Here is a 27,861-nt window from a genome sequence, read left to right as displayed (position 1 = left end):
TATATACAGGAGTCCTGGGCTCACATGATCAGACGTCCATATAGGTTTATATACAGGAGTCCTGGGTTCACATGATCAGACGTCCCTATAGGTTTATATATAGGAGTCCTGTGCTCACATGATCAGACGTCCATATAGGTTTATATACAGGAGTCCTGGGTTCACATGATCAGACGTCCCTATAGGTTTATATACAGGAGTCCTGCGCTCACATGATCAGACGTCCATATAGGTTTATATACAGGAGTCCTGGGATCACATGATCAGACGTCCCTATAGGTTTATATACAGGAGTCTTGGGCTCACATGTGCGTCCTCTGCTGGTCGTCTCCTGATGCCGTGTCCTGGGCATCTACCCCCTGAGTCCTCTGCCCCCCCTCATATTCCTGCAGGAAGGTATGAAGCTTAGAAGGGTAGTCAGTCATAACGCCGGTGACACCACAATCAAAGGCTCGACGGAAATCTGTGTCCTGGTTCAGCACCCAGAGGTAAACCTGCAGGGGGAGCAATACATGATACATGAGAATATATATATATATATATATATAAATACACACATCACATACATGATACATGAGAATATATATATATATATATATATATATATATATATACACACATCACATACATGATAATATACGTATATATATATATACATCACATACATGATACATGAGAATATATATATATATACACATCACATACATGATACATGAGAATATATACACACATCACATACATGATAATATACATATATATACACATCACATACATGATACATGAGAATATATATATATATATATATATATATATACACACATCACAAACATGACCTGTCTGAAGTATTGTATAGATTATATTACCGGTCTGGAGTCTCATATAACTTCACCCTGTTTCAAATTATTATGCAAATTATATTTGTATTTTTTACTTAACAAACTGATGAAAAATAATAGTCAGCATAATTCTCATGTTATCAACTATTAAGAGAACAATTCAAATTGTATTGAACAAACCTCCTAATGATAACAGGATTTTTTTTAAACATAAACTTACAATGCACTGTTCCAAATTATTATTTACCGTAAGTTTCACTTTGTAGGTTGTAAAGAACTGAAAATTGTCATTTGTTGTGTTTGCAGCATTTACTGAAAAGTCTCATTACATTGTAACATAGGACCCTGATTTGATAGCAGCTTCACATTTCTTGTATTCATTGAACTTGTGAGATTTTGGACAGTTTCTGCCTGAATTTGTTTGCAAGATGTCAGAAAAGCCTCCCAGAGCTGCTGTTTGGATGTAAACTGCCTCCCACCCTCAAAGATCTTTTGCTTGAGGATGGTCCAAAGGTTCTCAATAGGATTGAGGTCAGGGGAGGATGGGGGTCACACCATGACTTTCTCTCATTTTATCCCCATAGCAGGTACAGGTATTCTTTGCAGCATGAGATGGTGCATTGTCATGCATGAAGATGATTTTATTACGGAAAGCATAGTTCTTACTTCTGTACCAGGGAAGTAAGTGTTCAGTCAGAAACTCCACATACTTTGCAGAGGTCATTTTTTACACTTTCGGGATCCCTAAAAGGGCCGACCAGCTCTACTCCCATGACTCCACCACCGCCTTGCTGACATCGCAGCCATGTTGGAACAGGGTGGCAATCCACCAACCATCCACTACTCCATCCATTTGGACCATCCAGGGTTGCACGGCACTCATCAGTGAACAGGACTGTTTGAAAATTAGTCTTCATGTATTTTTCTGCCCAATGCAGCCGTTTCTGTTTGTGAGCATTGGTTAGTGGTGGCCAAATAGAAGGATTATGCACAGTTGCAAGACTCTGGAGGACTCTACACCTTGATGTCCGTGGGACTCCAGAGGCACCAGCAGCTTCAAATATCTGTTTGCTGCTATGTAATGGTATTTTACCAGCTGCTCTCTTGATCCGATGCATAGATCTGGCAGAAATCTTCCTTAAAAGAAGCTCTGAATAAACCACAAATCTCTTAACAGTGCGATGATCACGCTTAAGTTTTCATGAAATATGTAATGTTTTCATATCTAGTCCAAGGCATTGAACTATTTCACTCTTTCGGCAGCAGAGAGATCCTTTTTCTTCCCCATATTGCTTGAAAATGGTGCTCGGCTTAAAGGGGTACTCTGCTGCTCAGCGTTTGGAGCAAACTGTTCCAAATGCCAGAGTCAGTGATGTCATGCCCCGCCCCCTCAGTGCAAGTCTATGGGAGGGGGCGTGACGGCAGTCACGCCCCCTCCCATAGACTTGCATTGAGGGGGCAGGGCGTGACATCATGAGGGGGCGGGACTATGACATAACGACATCATGAGGGGGCGGGGCTATGACAGGTGTCCGAGATTGTTTTCAGTGATCAAAAGAGACACAATGTATCCATGAGTTAAACGGAAAAAAAAGAAATATTTAATCATTTGTGACACTTTTGCATAATATTTTGGAACAGGGTGTAGTTCATAGTATTACAAACATTACATAAACGTTCCGAAGTATCTCATTATATGCTTGGTGTGAGTAACATATACATTACATAACTGGTCTGAAGTATCACATATGCAGTATATAATTGGTATGGATTATTCTATACATTATATGATTGGTGTGGGAATCATATACAGTCATTGCCGTAAATGTTGGCACCCCTGAAATTTTTCTAGAAAATGAAGTATTTCTCACAGGAAAGGATTGCAGTAACACAGGTTTTGCTATACACATGTTTATTCCCTTTGTGTGTATATATATATATATATATATATATCTCCTCTCCTCTGTATATATATATAGATCTCCTCTCCTCTGTATATATATATAGATCTCCTCTCCTCTGTTTATATATATAGATCTCCTCTCCTCTGTATATATATATATAGATCTCCTCTCCTCTGTATATATATATATTGCAGTAACACAGGTTTTGCTATACACATGTTTATTCCCTTTGTGTGTATATATATATATATATATATCTCCTCTCCTCTGTATATATATAGATCTCCTCTCCTCTGTATATATATATAGATCTCCTCTCCTCTGTTTATATATATAGATCTCCTCTCCTCTGTATATATATATATTGCAGTAACACAGGTTTTGCTATACACATGTTTATTCCCTTTGTGTGTATTGGAACTAAACCAAAAAAGGAGCAAAAAAAGCAAATTGGACATAATGTCACCAAACTCCAACAATGGTCTGGATACAATTATTGGCCCCCTTTCAAAATTGTGGATAAATAAGATTGTTCCAAGCATGTGATGTTCCTTTATACTCACCTGGGGCAAGTAACAGGTGTGGGCAATATAAAAATCACACCTGAAAGCAGATAAAAAGGAGAGAAGTTCACTTAGACTTTGCGTTGTGTGTCTGTGTGTGCCACACTAAGCATGGACAACACAAAGAGGAGAAGAGAACTGTCTGAGGACTTGGGAACCAAAATTGTGGAAAAATATCAACAATCTCCAGGTTACAAGTCCATCTCCAGAGATCTAGATTTTCCTTTGTCCACAGTGCGCAACATTATCAAGACGTTTACAACCCATGGCGCTGTACATAATCTCCCTGGGCGTGGGCGGAAGAGAAAAACTGATGAAAGGTGTCAATGCAGGATAGTCCGGATGGTGGATAAGCAGCCCCAAACAAGTTCCAAAGATATTCAAGCTGTCCTGCAGGCTCAGGGAGCATCAGTGTCAGCGTTAACTATCAGTCGACATTTAAATGAAATGCTATGGAGGAGACCCAGGAGGACCCCACTATGGAGGAGACCCAGGAGGACCCCACTATGGAGGAGACCCAGGAGGACCCCACTATGGAGGAGACCCAGGAGGACCCCACTATGGAGGAGACCCGGGAGAACTCCACTATGGAGGAGACCCAGGAGTACCCCACTATGGAGGAGACCCAGGAGGACCCTGCTATGGAGGAGACCCAGGAGGACCCCGCTATGGAGGAGACCCAGGAGGACCCCACTATGGAGGAGACCCAGGAGGACCCCACTATGGAGGAAACCCCGGAGGACCTCACTATGGAGGAGACCCAGGAGGACCTCACTATGGAGGAGACCCAAGAGGACCCCACTATGGAGGAGACCCAGGAGGACCCCGCTATGGAGGAGACCCAGGAGGACCCCGCTATGGAGGAGACCCAGGAGGACCCCGCTATGGAGGAGACCCAGGAGGACCCCACTATGGAGGAGGCCCAGGAGGACCCCGCTATGGAGGAGACCCAGGAGGACCCCGCTATGGAGGAGACCCAGGAGGACCCCACTGCTGACACAGAGACAGAAAAAAGCAAGACATTTTGTTCATTTTACCAAAATGAACTTGAGTAACCAAAATCCTTCTGGGAAATCGTCTTGTGGACAGATGAGACCAAGATAGAGCTTTTTGGTAAAGCAAATCATTCTACTGTTTACCGAAAACGTAATGAGGCCTACAAAGAAAAGGACACAGAACCTACAGTGACATATGGGGGAGGTCAGTGATGTTTTGGGTTGTTTTGCTGCCTCTGGCACTGGGGGCCTTGAATGTGTACAAGACATCATGAAATCTGAGGATTACCAATGGATTTTGGGTCGCACTGTACAGCCCAGTGTCAGAAAGCTGGGTTTGTGTTCGAGATCTTGGGTCTTCCAGCAGGACAATGACCCCAAACATACATCAAAAAGCCCCAGAAATGGATGACAACAAAGTGCTGGAGAGTTCTGAAGTGTCAGCAATGAGTCCAGATCTAAATCCCATTGATCACCTGTGGAGAGATCTTATAATTACTGTTGGGAAAAGGCGCCGTCCAATAAGAGACCTGGAGCAGTTTGTAAAGGGAGAGTGGTCCAACATTCCGGCTGAGAGGTGTAAGAAGCTTATTGATGGTTATAGGAAGACACTGATCTCAGTTATTTTTTCCAAAGGGTGTGCAACCAAATATTAAGTTAAGGGGCCAATAATTTTGTCCAGTCCAATTTTGGAGTTTGGTGACATTATGTCCTATTTGCTTTTTTCCCTCCCTTTTTTGGTTTAGTTCCAATACACACATTACATAACTGGTCCACATCATAGGACCGATCCAGAGTATTCCGTACATTACATGGCCGCTCTGGGATATCCCATGTATGATAATGTTACCTGGATGCCTCTGGCCTGGAGATGCTGGAACAGACTCCTCCTCACCATCAGCCTGTGAGGGAAACAAGTCATGTAATATAATATAATGATACAGTGTATTGTAATCATATTATATTGTACGGCTCCGCAGTTAGACAGCAGTGCATTGTGGGAGCTGTAACATGTGCTGCAGTGTGGAGTTCCCCTTAAAGAACCGCTACGGCTCCGCTCTGCACTTACTTGTCCTGCAGATAGACCAGGAAGCGATTCCTCATCAAAGAGCTTTTTGGAAAATACGTCCTATAGAGAGACAGAGAGTGAGACCTCTGTATACAGCAATGACCCGCCCCCAGCCTGTGTATAACATACACCCACCTGTTTATAATGGACGGCATGTATGTCTCCACCACAGACTCCGGTAAATCCACGAACGGCAGCAGCCCTGTGTAATAGAGGAGGAGGACGAAGATCCCCCGGCGTGGAGTGAACATGAACGGCATCTGTGGATTCTGATAGGAAATAGGTCGAAGATGATGAGAGTAGTAGTAGTAAAAGTTTCATTAGACACTACCTGTACTTATATAGCACCATAATGTGCACAGTGAGTGTTCAAATATACAACAGCAAAGAGAAAGGGGATAAAGGAGCAAAAGCGGGACAGGAAGATGAGGGTAGTAGTAGTAAAAATAACAGTAGTACAGACAAAGCTGATGAAGTAGAGGTAGCGGCACAGAAGGACATATTGGAGAAGGACTACGGAGAGAGGAGATGATGGAATAGTAGTAGAGAGGAAATAAGATTGTCGCTGAGGAGATGACAGAGTAGTGGTAGTACAGAGGATGATGATGGAGAAGTAGTAGATAAAGGGATTAGACGGTAGTGGTAGTACAGAGAAGGATGATGGAGTAGTAGTAGATAAAGGGATTAGACGATAGTGGTAGTACAGAGAAGGATGATGGAGTAGTAGTAGATAAAGGGATGAGACGGTAGTGGTAGTACAGAGAAGGATGATGGAGAAGTAGTAGATAAAGGGATTAGACGATAGTGGTAGTACAGAGGATGATGATGGAGTAGTAGTAGATAAAGGGATGAGACGGTAGTGGTAGTACAGAGAAGGATGATGGAGTAGTAGTAGATAAAGGGATTAGACGGTAGTGGTAGTACAGAGGATGATGATGGAGAAGTAGTAGATAAAGGGATTAGACGGTAGTGGTAGTAGAGAGAAGGATGATGGAGTAGTAGTAGAAAAAGGGATTAGACGGTAGTGGTAGTACAGAGAAGGATGATGGAATAGTAGTAGATAAAGGAATTAGACGGTAGTGGTAGTACAGAGAAGGATGATGGAATAGTAGTAGATAAAGGGATGAGACGGTAGTGGTAGTACAGAGAAGGATGATGGAGAAGTAGTAGATAAAGGGATTAGACGGCAGTGGTAGTACAGAGAAGGATGATGGAGTAGTAGTAGATAAAGGGATTAGACAGTAGTGGTAGTACAGAGAAGGATGATGGAGAAGTAGTAGATAAAGGGATTAGACGATAGTGGTTGTACAGAGAAGGATGATGGAGTAGTAGTAGATAAAGGGATGAGACGGTAGTGGTAGTACAGAGAAGGATGATGGAGTAGTAGTAGATAAAGGGATGAGACGGTAGTGGTAGTACAGAGAAGGATGATGGAGTAGTAGTAGATAAAAGGACGAGACGGTAGTGGTAGTACAGAGAAGGATGATGGAGAAGTAGTAGATAAAGGGATTAGACGGCAGTGGTAGTACAGAGAAGGATGATGGAGTAGTAGTAGATAAAGGGATTAGACAGTAGTGGTAGTACAGAGAAGGATGATGGAGAAGTAGTAGATAAAGGGATTAGACGATAGTGGTAGTACAGAGAAGGATGATGGAGTAGTAGTAGATAAAGGGATGAGACGGTAGTGGTAGTACAGAGAAGGATGATGGAGTAGTAGTAGATAAAGGGATTAGACGGTAGTGGTAGTACAGAGAAGGATGATGGAGTAGTAGTAGATAAAGGGATTAGACAGTAGTGGTAGTACAGAGAAGGATGATGGAGTAGTAGTAGATAAAGGGATTAGACGGTAGTGGTAGTACAGAGAAGGATGATGGAGTAGTAGTAGATAAAGGGATTAGACGGTAGTGGTAGTACAGAGAAGGATGATGGAGTAGTAGTAGATAAAGGGATGAGACGGTAGTGGTAGTACAGAGAAGGATGATGGAGAAGTAGTAGATAAAGGGATGAGAGAATATTAGTAGTTCATAGGAGGAGGATGGAGTAGTAGTAACTGTAGATACAGGGATGAGAGAGTTGTTATAGTGCACAGGAGGAGGATAGAGGTAATAAAAGTACAGAGGAGGAGAATAGAGTATGATAGTATAGGGGTAGTACCGAGGATGATGATGGAGTAGTACACATAGCAGTGGTAGTACAGCAGAGAAGGATAGAGCAGTAGTAGTATAGACTGCAGTGAGTAGTGGTAGTACAGTAGAAGATGATGGAGTAGTAGTATACACTGCAGTGAGTAGTGGTAGTATAGTGCAGGATGATGGAGTAGTAGTATACACAGTGTGGTGAGTAGTAGTAGTACACACAGTGTGGTGAGTAGTAGTATACACTGCAGTGAGTAGTGGTAGTATAGTGCAGGATGATGGAGTAGTAGTATACACAGTGTGGTGAGTAGTAGTAGTACACACAGTGTGGTGAGTAGTAGTATACACCGCAGTGAGTAGTGGTAGTACAGAGGAGGATGATGGAGTAGTAGTATACAAAGTGTGGTGAGTAGTAGCATACACCACATGTAGTAGTGGTAGTACAGAGGATGATGATGGAGTAGTAGTACACACAGTGTGGTGAGTAGTAGTAGTATACACCTTAGTGAGTAGTGGTAGTATAGTGCAGGATGATGGAGTAGTAGTATACACAGTGTGGTGAGTAGTAGTAGTACACACAGTGTGGTGAGTAGTAGTATACACCGCAGTGAGTAGTGGTAGTACAGAGGAGGAGGATGGAGTAGTAGTATACACAGTGTGGTGAGTAGTAGCATACACCGCAGTGAGTAGTGGTAGTACAGAGGAGGAGGATGGAGTAGTAGTATACACAGTGTGGTGAGTAGTAGTATACACAGTGTGGTGAGTAGTAGCATACACCGCAGTGAGTAGTGGTAGTACAGAGGAGGAGGATGGAGTAGTAGTATACACAGTGTGGTGAGTAGTAGTAGTACACACAGTGTGGTGAGTAGTAGCATACACCACAGTGAGTAGTGGTAGTACAGAGGAGGATGATGGAGTAGTAGTATACACAGTGTGGTGAGTAGTAGTAGTACACAAGGTGTGGTGAGTAGTAGCATACACCACAGTGAGTAGTGGTAGTACAGAGGAGGATGATGGAGTAGTAGTATACACAGTGTGGTGAGTAGTAGTAGTATTCACAGTGTGGTGAGTAGTAGCATACACCGCAGTGAGTAGTGGTAGTACAGAGGAGGAGGATTGGGTAGTAGTATACACAGTGTGGTGAGTAGTAGTATACACTGCAGTGAGTAGTGGTAGTACAGAGGAGGACGATGGAGTAGTAGTACACACAGTGTGGTGAGTAGTAGTAGTATACACTGCAGTGAGTAGTGGTAGTACAGAGGATGATGATGAAGTAGTAGTGCACACAGTGTGGTGAGTAGTAGTATTATACACTGCAGTAAGTAGTGGTATTGAAGAGGAAGATGATGGAGTAGTAGTAGAAACAGTGTAGTGAGTAGTAGTAGTATACACTGCAGTGAGTAGTGGTAGTACAGAGGAGGAGGATGGAGTAGTAGTACACACAGTGTGGTTAGTAGTAGTATACATTGCAGTGAGTAGTGGTAGTACAGAGGATGATGATGAGTAGTAGTACACACAGTGTGGTGAGTAGTAGTATACACTGGAGTGAGTAGTGGTAGTACAGAGGATGATGATGGAGTAGTAGAACACACAGTGTGGTGAGTAGTAGTATACACTGGAGTGAGTAGTGGTAGTACAGAGGATGATGATGATGGAGTAGTAGTACACACAGTGTGGTGAGTAGTAGTAGTATACACTGCAGTAAGTAATGGTAGTACAGAGGAGGAGGATGGAGTAGTAGTATACACAGTGTGGTGAGTAGTAGTAGTAGTATACACTGCAGTGAGTAGTGGTAGTACAGAGGATGATGGAGTAGTAGTACACACAGTGTGGTGAGTAGTAGTATACACTGCAGTAAGTAGTGGTAGTACAGAGGATGATGATGGAGTAGTAGTACACACAGTGTGGTGAGTAGTAGTAGTAGTACACACAGTGATGTGAGTAGTAGTAGTATACACTGCAGTGAGTAGTGGTAGTACAGAGGAGGATGATGGAGTAGTAGTAGACACAGTGTGGTGAGTAGTAGTAGTAGTATACACTGAAGTGAGTAGTGGTAGTACAGAGGATGATGATGAGTAGTAGTACACACAGTGTGGTGAGTAGTAGTAGTATACACTGCAGTGAGTAGTGGTAGTACAGAGGAGGATGATGAGTAGTAGTACACACAGTGTGGTGAGTAGTAGTAGTATACACTGAAGTGAGTAGTGGTAGTACAGAGGAGGATGATGGAGTAGTAGTAGACACAGTGTGGTGAGTAGTAGTAGTATACACTGCAGTGAGTAGTGGTAGTACAGAGGAGGATGATGAGTAGTAGTACACACAGTGTGGTGAGTAGTAGTAGTATACACTACAGTGAGTAGTGGTAGTACAGAGGAGGATGATGGAGTAGTAGTACACACAGTGTGGTGAGTAGTAGTAGTATACACTACAGTGAGTAGTGGTAGTACAGAGGAGGATGATGAGTAGTAGTACACACAGTGTGGTGAGTAGTAGTAGTATACACTACAGTGAGTAGTGGTAGTACAGAGGAGGATGATGAGTAGTAGTACACACAGTGTGGTGAGTAGTAGTAGTATACACTACAGTGAGTAGTGGTAGTACAGAGGAGGATGATGAAGTAGTAGTACACACAGTGTGGTGAGTAGTAGTAGTATACACAGTGTGGTGAGTAGTAGCATACACCGCAGTGAGTAGTGGTAGTACAGAGGAGGATGATGGAGTAGTAGTATACACAGTGTGGTGAATAGTAGTAGTATACACTGCAGTGAGTAGTGGTAGTACAGAGGAGGATGATGGAGTAGTAGTACACACAGTGTGGTGAGTAGTAGTAGTATACACAGTGTGGTGAGTAGTAGCATACACCGCAGTCAGTAGTGGTAGTACAGAGGAGGATGATGGAGTAGTAGTAGACACAGTGTGGTGAGTAGTAGCATACACCGCAGTGAGTAGTGGTAGTACAGAGGAGGATGATGAGTAGTAGTAGACACAGTGTGGTGAGTAGTAGTAGTATACACTGCAGTGAGTAGTGGTAGTACAGAGGATGATGATGAAGTAGTAGTACACACAGTGTGGTGAGTAGTAGTATTACAGTCTGATCTCAGGCCACATTCCTGTTACCTCTTTCCGACATTTCTTCATGACTCTGTCGCTGGTGCTGGCCCAGATGGTCCTGTCCACGCGCTGGTACCTTTTTACCAGCTCCGATACCTATGACACAAAGACGGGGAAATCACTGGGGCGAGGTCACACAAGAGGTCACCGCTCACTGTACGCAGCCCCGCTCCGCACTTACCTTCTTTATCAGCTCGTCGCTGTCCTCCTTAATCTCCACATTGATGGGTTTACCGGGGAATCTCTGGAAGACCTCCTCCAGCAGCGGGATTCGGTGGTCTGTGCCCGTCGACATGTGACCTGCGACACCCCATACAGTGATAGACAACAAGGTACAGAGTGTGCGCTGGGACTTATAGTTCTACGACACCACGGAGGCCGATCCTCAACCCCAACCTACCTGGGAAGAAGGTGACCTCCAGAGACTCCTTATACCGCGGCAGCTCCTAGGGACCAACAAAAATTTTAAAAAATTAATATATATTCCAATATAAAGAGATTTGTGTCCTCCTGCACTGACACATTGTAACAAATTTTTTGCATTTCAGCAGTGCTTCATAACCAGGATGCATTGGGCCATTGCAAAACCACAACTCCCAGCATGCCCGGACAGCCAAAGGCTGTCCGGGCATGCTGGGAGTTGTAGTTTTGCAACAGCAGGAGGCACACCAGTTGGGAAACACAGTCTGAGAGGATTGTCTAGATTTAATAAATTGTAGCAAACCCTCAGCTGTGAGATGTATTAGCTCGTGATATTACCTCGTATGTGACGTCTTGTATGTTGACATTGTGTCCCGTCTGCCTTAATAGATTGCCATCATGCGACACAACGACGCGGCCATCTTTGGTCATGTGACAGTCCAGCTCCAGGAGGTCGGTGTGATGGGCGACGGCGCTGCAATGAGAGGAATATGTCGCAGTGACCCGTACGGTGCGGCTCAGACATCATACAATCATAGTCTGGATCGATGTTTCCCAATTTGTGGCTCTCCGGATGTTGCAGAACTACAACTCCCAGCATGCTTCAGTCTGTTAGGGGGATGCTGGGAGTGGTAGATTTGCAGCAGATGGAGTGTACTTGCAGTAGGTGATAAGGTGTTGCCCTTGGCAACCAATCAGATCGCAGCTTTCATTTCTCATAGGCCCTTTGGAAAATGTAGCCTGGGAATGGATTTGGTTGCTATGGGCAATGCGGCTGAGATTTCACCCATAACAACCAATCACAGCTCAGGTTTCACTTTGACAGAGACCACTGGAACAATGCTGTACCCCACAGAACAAATCTATACCCCACAGAACAAATCTATACCCCACAGAACAATGCTGTACCCCAAAAGAATAAATCTATACCCCACAGAACAAATCTATACCCCACAGAACAATGCTGTACTCCAGAGAACAAATCTATACCCCACAGAACAAATCTGTACCCCACAGAACAAATCTATACCCCAAAGAATAAATCTATACCCCACAGAACAAATCTATACCCCACAGAACAAATCTATACCCCACAGAACAACAGTGCCCCCCACAGAACAACACTGCCCCCTACAGTACAACACTGCCCCCTACAGAACAACACCGCCCCCTACAGTACAACACTGCCCCCTACAGGACAACACCGCCCCCTACAGTACAACACTGCCCCCTACAGTACAACACTGCCCCCTACAGAACAACACCGCCCCCTACAGGACAACACCGCCCCCCACAGTACAACACTGCCCCCTACAGAACAACACTGCCCCCTACAGAACAACACTGCCCCCTACAGAACAACACTGCCCCCTACAGAACAACACTGCCCCCTACAGAACAACACTGCCCCCTACAGTACAACACTGCCCCCTACAGAACAACACTGCCCCCTACAGAACAACACCGCCCCCCACAGAACAACACTGCCCCCTACAGGACAACACTGCCCCCCTACAGAACAACACCGCCCCCTACAGAACAACACCGCCCCCTACAGAACAACACTGCCCCCCACAGTACAACACTGCCCCCTACAGAACAACACTGCCCCCTACAGAACAACACTGCCCCCTACAGAACAACACTGCCCCCTACAGAACAACACTGCCCCCTAGAGGACAACACTGCCCCCCAGAACAACACCGCCCCCTACAGAACAACACCGCCCCCTACAGGACAACACTGCCCCCTACAGAACAACACTGTCCCCCACAGTACAACACTGCCCCCTACAGAACAACACTGCCCCCCAGTACAACACTTCCCCCTACAGAACAACACTGCCCCCCACAGAACAACACTGCCCCCTACAGAACAACACTGCCCCCTACAGAACAACACTGCCCCCTACAGAACAACGCTGCCCCCTACAGAACAACACTGCCCCCTACAGAACAACACTGCCCCCTACAGAACAACGCTGCCCCCTACAGAACAACGCTGCCCCCTGCAGGACAACACTGCCCCCTACAGGACAACACTGCCCCCTACAGAACAACACTGCCCCCTACAGAACAACACTGCCCCCTACAGAACAACACTGCCCCCTACAGAACAACACTTCCCCCCACAGAACAACACTGCCCCCCACAGAACAACACTGCCCCCCAGGACAACACTGCCCCCCACAGAACAACATTGCCCCCTACAGAACAACGCTGCCCCCTACAGGACAGCGCTGCCCCCTACAGAACAACACTGCCCCCCACAGAACAACACTGCCCCCCACAGAACAACACTGCCCCCCAGGACAACACTGCCCCCCACAGAACAACACCGCCCCCTACAGAACAACACTGCCCCCCACAGTACAACACTGCCCCCTACAGAACAACACTGCCCCCTACAGGACAACACTGCCCCCTAAAGAACAACACTGCCCCCTACAGAACAACACTGCCCCCTACAGAACAACACTGCCCCCTACAGAACAACACTGCCGCCCACAGTACAACACTGCCCCCTACAGGACAACACTGCCCCCTACAGAACAACACTGTCCCCTACAGAACAACACTGCCCCCCACAGAACAACGCTGCCCCCTACAGAACAACACTGCCCCCTACAGGACAACACTGCCCCCCACAGTACAACACTGCCCCCTACAGAACAACACTGCCCCCTACAGGACAACACTGCCCCCTACAGGACAACGCTGCCCCCTACAGAACAACGCTGCCCCTTACAGAACAACACTGCCCCCTACAGGACAACACTGCCCCCTACAGGACAACACTGCCCCCTACAGGACAACACTGCCCCCCCACAGAACAACACTGCCCCCTACAGGACAACATTGCCCCCTACAGAACAACACTGCCCCCTACAGAACAACACTGCCCCCTACAGAACAACACTGCCCCCTACAGGACAACACTTCCCCCTACAGAACAACACCGCCCCCTACAGAACAACACTGCCCCCTACAGGACAACACTTCCCCCTACAGAACAACACCGCCCCCTACAGAACAACACCGCCCCCCAGGACAACACTTCCCCCTACAGAACAACACTGCCCCCTACAGAACAACACTGCCCCCTACAGAACAACACCGCCCCCCAGGACAACACTTCCCCCTACAGAACAACACTGCCCCCTACAGGACAACACTGCCCTCTACAGAATAACACTGCCCCCTACAGAACAACACTGCCCCCTACAGAACAACACTGCCCCCTACAGGACAACACTGCCCCCCCCCCACAGAACAACACTGCCCCCTACAGGACAACATTGCCCCCTACAGAACAACACTGCCCCCTACAGAACAACACTGCCCCCTACAGGACAACACTTCCCCCTACAGAACAACACCGCCCCCTACAGAACAACACTGCCCCCTACAGAACAACACTGCCCCCCACAGAACAACACTGCCCCCTACAGAACAACGCTGCCCCCTACAGAACAACGCTGCCCCCTACAGGACAACACTTCCCCCTACAGAACAACACCGCCCCCTACAGAACAACACTGCCCCCTACAGAACAACACTGCCCCCCACAGAACAACACTGCCCCCTACAGAACAACGCTGCCCCCTACAGGACAACGCTGCCCCCTACAGGACAACCCTGCCCCCTACAGGACAACACTTCCCCCTACAGAACAACACCGCCCCCTACAGAACAACACTGCCCCCTACAGAACAACACTGCCCCCCACAGAACAACGCTGCCCCCTACAGAACAACGCTGCCCCCTACAGGACAACGCTGCCCCCTACAGGACAACGCTGCCCCCTACAGGACAACGCTGCCCCCTACAGGACAACACTGCCCCCTACAGAACAACACTGCCCCCTACAGGACAACACTGCCCCCTACAGAACAACACTGCCCCCTACAGTACAACACTGCCCCCTACAGAACAACACTGCCCCCTAGGACAACACTGCCCCCTAGGACAACACTGCCCCCTAGGACAACACTGCCCCCTACAGAACAACACTGCCCCCTACAGGACAACACTGCCCCCCACAGAACAACACAGCCCCCTACAGAACAACACCGCCCCCTACAGGACAACACCGCCCCCTACAGGACAACACTGCCCCCTACAGAACAACATTGCCCCCTACAGAACAACACTGCCCCTTACAGAACAACACTGCCCCCTACAGAACAACACTGCCCCCTACAGAACAACGCCGCCCCCTACAGAACAACACCGCCCCTACAGAACAACACTGCCCCCTACAGAACAACACCGCCCCCTACAGGACAACACAGCCCCCTACAGGACAACACAGCCCCCTATAGGACAACACCGCCCCCTACAGGACAACACCGCCCCCTACAGGACAACACCGCCCCCTACAGAACAACACAGCCCCCTACAGAACAACACCGCCCACTACAGAACAACACCGCCCCCTACAGAACAACACCGCCCCCTACAGGACAACACCGCCCCCTACAGGACAACACCGCCCCCTACAGGACAACACCGCCCCCTACAGAACAACACCGCCCCCTACAGAACAACACCGCCCCCTACAGTACAACACCGCCCCCTACAGGACAACACCGCCCCCTACAGGATAACACCGCCCCCTACAGAACAACACCGCCCCCTACAGGACAACACTGCCCCCTACAGAACAACACTGCCCCCTACAGAACAACACTGCCCCTTACAGAACAACACTGCCCCCTACAGAACAACACTGCCCCCTACAGAACAACGCCGCCCCCTACAGAACAACACCGCCCCCTACAGAACAACACTGCCCCCTACAGAACAACACCGCCCCCTACAGGACAACACAGCCCCCTACAGGACAACACCGCCCCCTACAGGACAACACCGCCCCCTACAGGACAACACCGCCCCCTACAGAACAACACAGCCCCCTACAGAACAACACCGCCCACTACAGAACAACACCGCCCCCTACAGAACAACACCGCCCCCTACAGGACAACACCGCCCCCTACAGGACAACACCGCCCCCTACAGGACAACACCGCCCCCTACAGAACAACACCGCCCCCTACAGAACAACACCGCCCCCTACAGTACAACACCGCCCCCTACAGGACAACACCGCCCCCTACAGGATAACACCGCCCCCTACAGAACAACACCGCCCCCTACAGGACAACACCGCCCCCTACAGGACAACACCGCCCCCTACAGGACAACACTGCCCCCTACAGGACAACACCGCCCCCTACAGAACAACACTGCCCCCTACAGAACAATACCGCCCCCCACAGTACAACACTGCCCCCTACAGAACAACACTGCCCCCCAGGACAACACTGCCACCTACAGAACAACACCGCCCCCTACAGGACAACACTGCCCCCTACAGAACAACACTGCCCCCTACAGAACAACACTGCCCCCTAGGACAACACTGCCCCCTACAGAACAACACTGCCCCCTACAGAACAACACTGCCCCCTACAGGACAACACTGCCCCCTACAGTACAACACTGCCCCCCAGGACAACACTTCCCCCTACAGAACAACGCTGCCCCCTACAGAACAACACTGCCCCCTACAGAACAACACTGCCCCCTAGGACAACACTGCCCCCTACAGAACAACACTGCCCCCTACAGAACAACACTGCCCCCTACAGAACAACACTGCCCCCTAGGACAACACTGCCCCCTACAGAACAACACTGCCCCCTACAGAACAACACTGCCCCCTACAGTACAACACTGCCCCCTACAGAACAACACCGCCCCCTACAGGACAACACCGCCCCCTACAGGACAACACCGCCCCCTACAGAACAACACCGCCCCCTACAGAACAACACCGCCCCCTACAGGACAACACTGCCCCCTACAGGACAACACTGCCCCCTACAGAACAACACTGCCCCCTACAGAACAACACCGCCCCCTACAGTACAACACCGCCCCCTACAGAACAACACTGCCCCCTACAGAACAACACCGCCCCCTACAGAACAACACTGCCCCCTACAGAACAACCCTGCCCCCCACAGGACAACACTGCCCCCTACAGAACAACACCGCCCCCTACAGAACAACACCGCCCCCTACAGAACAACACTGCCCCCTACAGAACAACACTGCCCCCTACAGGACAACACCGCCCCCCACAGTACAACACTGCCCCCTACAGAACAACACTGCCCCCTACAGAACAACACTGCCCCCTACAGAACAACACTGCCCCCTACAGAACAACACTGCCCCCTACAGTACAACACTGCCCCCTACAGAACAACACTGCCCCCTACAGAACAACACCGCCCCCCACAGAACAACACTGCCCCCTACAGGACAACACTGCCCCCCTACAGAACAACACCGCCCCCTACAGAACAACACCGCCCCCTACAGAACAACACTGCCCCCTACAGGACAACACTGCCCCCTACAGAACAACACTGCCCCTACAGTACAACACTGCCCCCTACAGAACAACACTGCCCCCTACAGAACAACACCGCCCCCTACAGAACAACACTGCCCCCTACAGGACAACACTGCCCCCTACAGAACAACACCGCCCCCCACAGAACAACACTGCCCCCTACAGGACAACACTGCCCCCCAGAACAACACCGCCCCCTACAGGACAACACTGCCCCCTACAGGACAACACTGCCCCCTACAGAACAACACTGCCCCCCACAGTACAACACTGCCCCCTACAGAACAACACTGCCCCCTACAGGACAACGCTGCCCCCTACAGAACAACGCTGCCCCCTACAGAACAACACTGCCCCCTACAGAACAACACTGCCCCCTACAGAACAACACTGCCCCCTACAGAACAACACTGCCCCCTACAGGACAACACTGCCCCCTACAGGACAACACTGCCCCCCCACAGAACAACACTGCCCCCCCACAGAACAACACTGCCCCCTACAGAACAACACTGCCCCCTACAGAACAACACCGCCCCCTACAGAACAACACTGCCCCCTACAGAACAACACCGCCCCCCACAGAACAACACTGCCCCCTACAGGACAACACTGCCCCCCAGAACAACACCGCCCCCTACAGGACAACACTGCCCCCTACAGGACAACACTGCCCCCTACAGAACAACACTGCCCCCTACAGGACAACACTTCCCCCTACAGAACAACACCGCCCCCTACAGGACAACACCGCCCCCTACAGGACAACACCGCCCCCTACAGAACAACACCGCCCCCTACAGAACAACACTGCCCCCTACAGAACAACACCGCCCCCCATAGTACAACACTGCCCCCTACAGAACAACACTGCCCCCCAGGACAACACTGCCCCCCACAGTACAACACTGCCCCCTACAGAACAACACTGCCCCCTACAGAACAACACTGCCCCCCACAGTACAACACTGCCCCCTACAGAACAACACTGCCCCCTACAGGACAACACTGCCCCCTACAGAACAACACTGCCCCCTACAGAACAACACTGTCCCCTACAGTACAACACTGCCCCCTACAGAACAACACTGCCCCCTACAGGACAACACTGCCCCCTACAGTACAACACTGCCCCCCACAGAACAACACTGCCCCCTACAGAACAACACTGCCCCCACAGGACAACACTGCCCCCCACAGAACAACACTGCCCCCTAGGACAACACTGCCCCCTACAGTACAACACTGCCCCCTACAGTACAACACTGCCCCCTACAGAACAACACTGCCCCCTACAGAACAACACTGCCCCCTACAGAACAACACTGCCCCCTACAGAACAACACTGCCCCCCACAGTACAACACTGCCCCCCACAGTACAACACTGCCCCCCCACAGAACAACACTGCCCCCCCACAGAACAACACTGCCCCCTACAGAACAACACTGCCCCCTACAGAACAACACTGCCCCCTACAGAACAACACTGCCCCCTACAGGACAACACTTCCCCCTACAGAACAACACCGCCCCCTACAGAACAACACTGCCCCCTACAGAACAACACTGCCCCCTACAGAACAACACTGCCCCCTACAGAACAACACCGCCCCCTACAGAACAACACTGCCCCCTACAGAACAACATTGCCCCCTACAGAACAACACTGCCCCCTACAGAACAACACTGCCCCCTACAGGACAACACTGCCCCCTACAGAACAACACTGCCCCCTACAGAACAACACTGCCCCCTACAGAACAACGCTGCCCCCTACAGAACAACACTGCCCCCCACAGTACAACACTGACCCCTACAGAACAACACTGCCCCCCACAGTACAACACTGCCCCCTACAGAACAACACTGCCCCCCACAGGACAACACCGCCCCCTACAGAACAACACTGCCCCCTACAGTACAACACTGCCCCCTACAGAACAACACTGCCCCCTACAGAACAACACTGCCCCCTACAGAACAACACTGCCCCCTACCGGACAACACTGCCCCCTACAGAACAACACTGCCCCCTACAGGACAACACTGCCCCCTACAGGACAACACTGCCCCCCACAGAACAACACTGCCCCCTACAGGACAACACTGCCCCCTACAGAACAACACCGCCCCCCACAGAACAACACTGCCCCCTACAGAACAACACTGCCCCCTACAGAACAACACTGCCCCCTACCGGACAACACTGCCCCCTACAGAACAACACTGCCCCCTACAGGACAACACTGCCCCCTACAGGACAACACTGCCCCCCACAGAACAACACTGCCCCCTACAGGACAACACTGCCCCCTACAGAACAACACCGCCCCCCACAGAACAACACTGCCCCCTACAGAACAACACTGCCCCCTACAGAACAACACTGCCCCCTACAGGACAACACTGCCCCCTACAGGACAACACAGCCCCCTACAGAACAACACCGCCCCCTACAGGACAACACCGCCCCCTACAGGACATTGCTGCACTTACTTCTCAAACGCCTCTATTGTGTTCTCAATCTTCTCTCCGGCTCCTGGAGGACAAAGTTATAAGACGGTTACATCATTGCACATCATCTGATTGGTGACTTCATATTTGCCATTCAGAAGTCTGGGAAAGTGAGTTGCAAAAAAAATTGCGGCTATCCCTCCTAGCTTTCCCAATCCCCCCTTTCTCCCTAGTTGAGCAGACTGCAGCAAAAACAGGCTGACTTGCCATTCAGAACTCTGAAAAAGCTGAGTGCCCAGCCTTGTGGGCGCTGTGGCTGCAGCCTCAGTGGTTGTCACCCAGCTTTCCCGCAAACAGACAAGGCTGAGAAATTAAGAGTTCTAAACAAAGTGACCATGGATGCACCTGATGCACCTATAATAATAAACATAATAATAATAATAATTATAAATATTATAATAAACGTAATAATAATAAATGTAATAATAAATATAATAAACATAATAATAATAATAAATATAATAAACATAATAATAATAATAAATATAATAATAATAATAATAAATATAATAACAATATAATAAAATAATAATCATAATAATAATAATAAATATAATAAACATAATAATAATAAATATAATAAACATAATAATAATAATAATAATAAATATAATAATAATAATAATAAATAATAAATATAATAAACATAATAATAAATATAATAATAAATATAATAAACATAATAATAATAATAAATATAATAATAATAATAATAAATATAATAATAATAAATATAATAAACATAATAATAATAAATATAATAATAAATATAATAAACATAATAATAATAATAATTATAATAATAAATATAATAATAATAAATATAATAATATACCTACTGCTATTTATTACATCACCCACAATTTATAGGTTTGGGGGGGACACATTTGCTCCCCATAATGAAGGGTTAAATGTTGAGGTGGTACCAGGACTTACCCCCTCGGTGGGAGATGTGGCGGCAGTGGAATGCCAGTCTCTTCCTCTTCTGCAGGATGAGAGGATGCTTCAGCAAATAATAGGAGGTTGCAGCATAGCCCCCCAGGACGGGCACCAGGTAGTATAAGGGGGGCAGCATGATGTGAGGAGCCGGGGAGCAGGGCCTGAGGAGGAGAGGGAAACCATGAACCAGGAGACATTGCAGGATAGGAAAGGTACAGAGGCTGGGAGGAGGGAAGATGCCGCCTCCTCATGTGTCTGCCATGGGCACTGCCCAGAAATAATCAGAGGAAATGTTCTGCCACAGGGTAATATCTATTCTACTGCCACAGGATAATATCTATTCTACTGCCACAGGATAATATCTATTCTACTGCCACAGGGTAATATCTATTCTACTGCCACAGGGTAATATCTATTCTACTGCCACAGGGTAATATCTATTCTACCGCCACAGGGTAATATCTATTCTACCGCCACAGGATAATATCTATTCTACCGCCACAGGGTAATATCTATTCTACTGCCACAGGATAATATCTATTCTACTGCCACAGGATAATATCTATTCTACTGCCACAGGGTAATATCTACTCTACTGCCACAGGGTAATATCTATTCTACTGCCACAGGGTAATATCTATTCTACTGCCACAGGATAATATCTATTCTACCGCCACAGGGTAATATCTATTCTACCGCCACAGGATAATATCTATTCTACTGCCACAGGGTAATATCTATTCTACCGCCACAGGGTAATATCTATTCTACCGCCACAGGATAATATCTATTCTACCGCCACAGGGTAATATCTATTCTACTGCCACAGGATAATATCTATTCTACTGCCACAGGATAATATCTATTCTACTGCCACAGGGTAATATCTACTCTACTGCCACAGGGTAATATCTATTCTACTGCCACAGGGTAATATCTATTCTACTGCCACAGGATAATATCTATTCTACCGCCACAGGGTAATATCTATTCTACCGCCACAGGGTAATATCTATTCTACTGCCACAGGATAATATCTATTCTACTGCCACAGGGTAATATCTATTCTACTGCCACAGGGTAATATCTATTCTACTGCCACAGGGTAATATCTATTCTACCGCCACAGGGTAATATCTATTCTACCTCCACAGGGTAATATCTATTCTACTGCCACAGGATAATATCTATTCTACTGCCACAGGGTAATATCTATTCTACTGCCACAGGGTAATATCTATTCTACCTCCACAGGGTAATATCTATTCTACTGCCACAGGATAATATCTATTCTACTGCCACAGGGTAATATCTATTCTACTGCCACAGGGTAATATCTATTCTACTGCCACAGGGTAATATCTATTCTACTGCCACAGGGTAATATCTATTCTACTGCCACAGGGTAATATCTATTCTTCTGCCACAGGATAATATCTATTATACTGCCACTGAGTAATATCTATTCTACTGCCACAGGATAATATCTATTCTACTGCCACAGGGTAATATCTATTCTACTGCCACAGGATAATATCTATTCTACTGCCACAGGATAATATCTATTCTACTGCAGCAGGGTAATATCTATTCTACTGCCACAGGGTAATATCTATTCTACCGCCACAGGATAATATCTATTCTACCGCCACAGGGTAATATCTATTCTACTGCCACAGGGTAATATCTATTCTACTGCCACAGGATAATATCTATTCTACTGCCACAGGGTAATATCTATTCTACTGCCACAGGATAATATCTATTCTACTGCCACAGGGTAATATCTATTCTACCGCCACAGGGTAATATCTATTCTACCGCTACAGGATAATATCTATTCTACTGCCACAGGGTAATATCTATTCTACTGCCACAGGGTAATATCTATTCTACCGCCACAGGATAATATCTATTCTACTGCCACAGAGTAATATCTATTCTACTGCCACAGGGTAATATCTATTCTACTGCCACAGGGTAATATCTATTCTACTGCCACAGGGTAATATCTATTCTACTGCCACAGGGTAATATCTATTCTACTGCCACAGGGTAATATCTATTCTACTGCCACATGATAATATCTATTCTACTGCCACAGGGTAATATCTATTCTACTGCCACAGGGTAATATCTATTCTACTGCCACAGGGTAATATCTATTCTACTGCCATAGGGTAATATCTATTCTACTGCCACAGGGTAATATCTATTCTACTGCCACAGGGTAATATCTATTCTACTGCCACAGGGTAATATCTATTCTACCGCCACAGGATAATATCTATTCTACTGCCACAGGATAATATCTATTCTACCGCCACAGGGTAATATCTATTCTACCGCCACAGGGTAATATCTATTCTACTGCCACAGGATAATATCTATTCTACTTCCACAGGATAATATCTATTCTACTGCCACAGGGTAATATCTATTCTACTGCCACAGGGTAATATCTATTCTACTGCCACAGGATAATATCTATTCTACTGCCACAGGGTAATATCTATTCTACCGCCACAGGATAATATCTATTCTACTGCCACAGGGTAATATCTATTCTACTGCTACAGGATAATATCTATTCTACTGCCACAGGGTAATATCTATTCTACTGCTACAGAGAAATATCCATTCTACTGCTACAAAGAAATATCTATTCTACTGCCACAGGGTAATATCTATTCTACTGCTACAGAGAAATATCTACTCTACTGCTACAAAGAAATATCTATTCTACCGCCACAGGATAATATCTATTCAACGCTAGTATACAGCCAAGTCTGGTGAGAGACAGGGAGATACATAGCGGCACTTATCCCTTTAACAACTTCAGTCCCTTATTCAATCAACCCACAAAACTCACCAGGGGGCAGAGAGAAATGCATTCAGCCCAGACTGACTGAGCTACTGAGGGCTACGGACCGTTTCACGTTTTCACCATTTCTTCCAGCCACTGAAAGAAGTGGTGAAGCGTGAAACGGTCCTGTGTCCTGTACTACATCCTGTACTACTCCTACAAAGTATTCTCCGTTCTTTTATCTAAACTGTTAGTGTTTTATGTTTTCCTGGCATATGATACCTCCAGGCACTGCCCTGGTACTCAACGTCTCCTCTTCCTATGGCACAAGGCATTAACCCTTACCTTTCTACTGCTCTTTCTTCTCCTGGCACTTGGTCTACTACAAATATTGGGTCGTCTCCTAGATAAATGTATCTGTCTCACTTCTAGCTTAGATACGATCTCTTTGGCACAGAGTAGTGCCCTCCCGTCCCCATCCCACCGCAGGTAATTTGCTCCTTACCTGGCACGCAGCCTCTACTCCTGTTCTGGCGCGGTCTTTGCCCGTCTGGTTTGGCACACGATCTGTACACCTGTATCCGATGATGGATCTTCTCTCTTGGCACGGAGTGGTTAGCCGTACAGGACAGTATTTGGGCACCGAGTCCTCGTCCCCCCTGTGCGCTGTAGACACCGCAGCCTTTCAGTAGTTGGCACCCTGCCCCCCGGGCTGCGCCCTCTTTCTACCTGCTCTGCGGACTGGAAGGGAATGTTGTAATCAGCAAACAGAGAGCTGACGATCAGCAGTTTTAGATAAAGGTTGGCGGCCGCTGCTCACAGGGATGGGTGCAGGTTGTGCCCCCTGGCATGACAGCTCGGTGTCACGTGTCTAATCTCGTAGGAGACTCACCTGCTGCTTGATGGAGGGACCTCTAATCCCTGACTGTGCTGCAGCCGCTCTGGCAGGTAAGAGGTTAATTCCCTATACGACACACCTACCTGCATTCCAGGCAGGTATCTACCTGAAGCCTTACACACATGACCAGAACCAGTTTGGGCAGCGACCTGGGGGCAAGGAGCTCGGACCTCCCATGCCCAACCTTACCATGACCTGCAGCTAAGACATTCCAGGAAATGGCCCATTTATCTGCGTATCTAAGCCTATTATGTGTGATACAGCACACCACATAAACCTACTCATTATATAGATGTGCCAGTGTATCTAAGCTTCTTATGTGTGATACAGCACACCACATAAACCTACTCATTATATAGATGTGCCAGTGTATCTAAGCTTCTTATGTGTGATACAGCACACACATAAACCTACTCATTATATAGATGTGCCAGTGTATCTAAGCTTCTTATGTGTGATACAGCACACCACATAAACCTACTGATTATATAGATGTGCCAGTGTATCTAAGCCTCTTATGTGTGATACAGTACACCACATAAACCTACTCATTATATAGATGTGCCAGTGTATCTAAGCCTATTATGTGTGATACAGCACACCACATAAAACTACTCATTATATAGATGTGCCAGTGTATCTAAGCTTCTTATGTGTGATACAGCACACCACATAAACCTACTCATTATATAGATGTGCCAGTGTATCTAAGCCTCTTATGTGTGATACAGCACACCACATAAACCTACTGATTATATATGTGCCAGTGTATCTAAGCCTCTTATGTGTGATACAGCACACCACATAAACCTACTGATTATATAGATGTGCCAGTGTATCTAAGCTTCTTATGTGTGATACAGCACACCACATAAACCTACTCATTATATAGATGTGCCAGTGTATCTAAGCCTATTATGTGTGATACAGCACACCACATAAACCTACTCATTATATAGATGTGCCAGTGTATCTAAGCCTCTTATGTGTGATACAGCACACCACATAAACCTACTGATTATATATGTGCCAGTGTATCTAAGCCTCTTATGTGTGATACAGCACACCACATAAACCTACTGATTATATAGATGTGCCAGTGTATCTAAGCCTCTTATGTGTGATACAGCACACCACATAAACCTACTCATTATATAGATGTGCCAGTGTATCTAAGTCTGTTATGTGTGATACAGCACACCACATAAACCTACTGATTATATAGATGTGCCATTGTATCTAAGCCTCTTATGTGTGATACAGCACACCACATAAACCTACTGATTATATAGATGTGCCATTGTATCTAAGCCTCTTATGTGTGATACAGCACACCACATAAACCTACTGATTATATAGATGTGCCAGTGTATCTAAGCCTCTTATGTGTGATACAGCACACCACATAAACCTACTGATTATACAGATGTGCCAGTGTATCTAAGCCTCTTATGTGTGATACAGCACACCACATAAACCTACTGATTATATAGATGTGCCAGTGTATCTAAGTCTGTTATGTGTGATACAGCACACCACATAAACCTACTGATTATACAGATGTGCCAGTGTATCTAAGTCTGTTATGTGTGATACAGCACACCACATAAAACTACTCATTATATAGATGTGCCAGTGTATCTAAGCCTCTTATGTGTGATACAGCACACCACATAAACCTACTCATTATATAGATGTGCCAGTGTATCTAAGCTTCTTATGTGTGATACAGCACACACATAACCTACTCATTATATAGATGTGCCAGTGTATCTAAGCTTCTTATGTGTGATACAGCACACCACATAAACCTACTGATTATATATGTGCCAGTGTATCTAAGCCTCTTATGTGTGATACAGCACACCACATAAACCTACTGATTATATATATGTGCCAGTGTATCTAAGCCTCTTATGTGTGATACAGTACACACATAAACCTACTGATTATACAGATGTGCCAGTGTATCTAAGCCTCTTATGTGTGATACAGCACACCACATAAACCTACTGAGTATATATATGTGCCAGTGTATCTAAGTCTGTTATGTGTGATACAGCACACCACATAAACCTACTGATTATATAGATGTGCCAGTGTATCTAAGCCTCTTATGTGTGATACGGCACACCATATAAACCTACTGATTATATAGATGTGCCAGTGTATCTAAGCCTCTTATGTGTGATACAGTACACACATAAACCTACTGATTATACAGATGTGCCAGTGTATCTAAGCCTCTTATGTGTGATACAGCACACCACATAAACCTACTGATTATACAGATGTGCCAGTGTATCTAAGCCTCTTATGTGTGATACAGCACACCACATAAACCTACTGATTATATAGATGTGCCAGTGTATCTAAGTCTGTTATGTGTGATACAGCACACCACATAAACCTACTGATTATACAGATGTGCCAGTGTATCTAAGTCTGTTATGTGTGATACAGCACACCACATAAAACTACTCATTATATAGATGTGCCAGTGTATCTAAGCCTCTTATGTGTGATACAGCACACCACATAAACCTACTCATTATATAGATGTGCCAGTGTATCTAAGCTTCTTATGTGTGATACAGCACACACATAACCTACTCATTATATAGATGTGCCAGTGTATCTAAGCTTCTTATGTGTGATACAGCACACCACATAAACCTACTGATTATATATGTGCCAGTGTATCTAAGCCTCTTATGTGTGATACAGCACACCACATAAACCTACTGATTATATATGTGCCAGTGTATCTAAGCCTCTTATGTGTGATACAGTACACACATAAACCTACTGATTATACAGATGTGCCAGTGTATCTAAGCCTCTTATGTGTGATACAGCACACCACATAAACCTACTGAGTATATATATGTGCCAGTGTATCTAAGTCTGTTATGTGTGATACAGCACACCACATAAACCTACTGATTATATAGATGTGCCAGTGTATCTAAGCCTCTTATGTGTGATACGGCACACCACATAAACCTACTGATTATATAGATGTGCCAGTGTATCTAAGCCTCTTATGTGTGATACAGTACACACATAAACCTACTGATTATACAGATGTGCCAGTGTATCTAAGCCTCTTATGTGTGATACAGCACACCACATAAACCTACTCATTATATAGATGTGCCAGTGTATCTAAGCCTCTTATGTGTGATACAGCACACCACATAAACCTACTCATTATATAGATGTGCCAGTGTATCTAAGC

General features: G+C 46.6%; 1 protein-coding gene across 3 annotated transcripts; it reads right to left on the bottom strand.

The window, feature by feature from the left end:
- Positions 1–78: 78 nt before the first annotated feature.
- Positions 79–24,695, bottom strand: GDPD3 (glycerophosphodiester phosphodiesterase domain containing 3). 3 transcript variants are annotated; one of them, XM_056533348.1, is made up of 12 exons: positions 24,615–24,695; positions 24,228–24,463; positions 20,914–21,077; positions 19,960–20,002; positions 11,373–11,508; positions 11,014–11,059; positions 10,795–10,913; positions 10,620–10,709; positions 5,503–5,636; positions 5,368–5,427; positions 5,149–5,200; positions 79–494 (listed from the first exon to the last, which is right to left on the bottom strand). In XM_056533348.1, the coding sequence occupies exons 3-12, from the start codon at positions 21,050–21,052 to the stop codon at positions 303–305; spliced, it is 1,011 nt and encodes a 336-aa protein (XP_056389323.1). In that variant the 5' UTR covers positions 21,053–21,077; positions 24,228–24,463; positions 24,615–24,695; the 3' UTR covers positions 79–302. The 3 variants fall into 3 exon arrangements, with proteins under 3 accessions (XP_056389323.1, XP_056389325.1, XP_056389326.1); XM_056533350.1 differs by lacking the exon at positions 24,615–24,695 and having other exon boundaries at positions 24,228–24,557; XM_056533351.1 differs by lacking the exons at positions 24,228–24,463; positions 24,615–24,695 and adding an exon at positions 864–890 and having other exon boundaries at positions 377–494; positions 20,914–21,191.
- Between the last annotated feature and the right edge of the window lie 3,166 nt (positions 24,696–27,861).

This window comes from Hyla sarda, chromosome 8 (assembly GCF_029499605.1).
Source record: "Hyla sarda isolate aHylSar1 chromosome 8, aHylSar1.hap1, whole genome shotgun sequence".
NCBI classification, from domain to species: Eukaryota; Metazoa; Chordata; class Amphibia; order Anura; family Hylidae; genus Hyla; species Hyla sarda.
The sequence above is the reverse complement of the archived record's forward strand: the minus strand, read 5'-3'. Positions and strand labels throughout refer to the sequence as shown.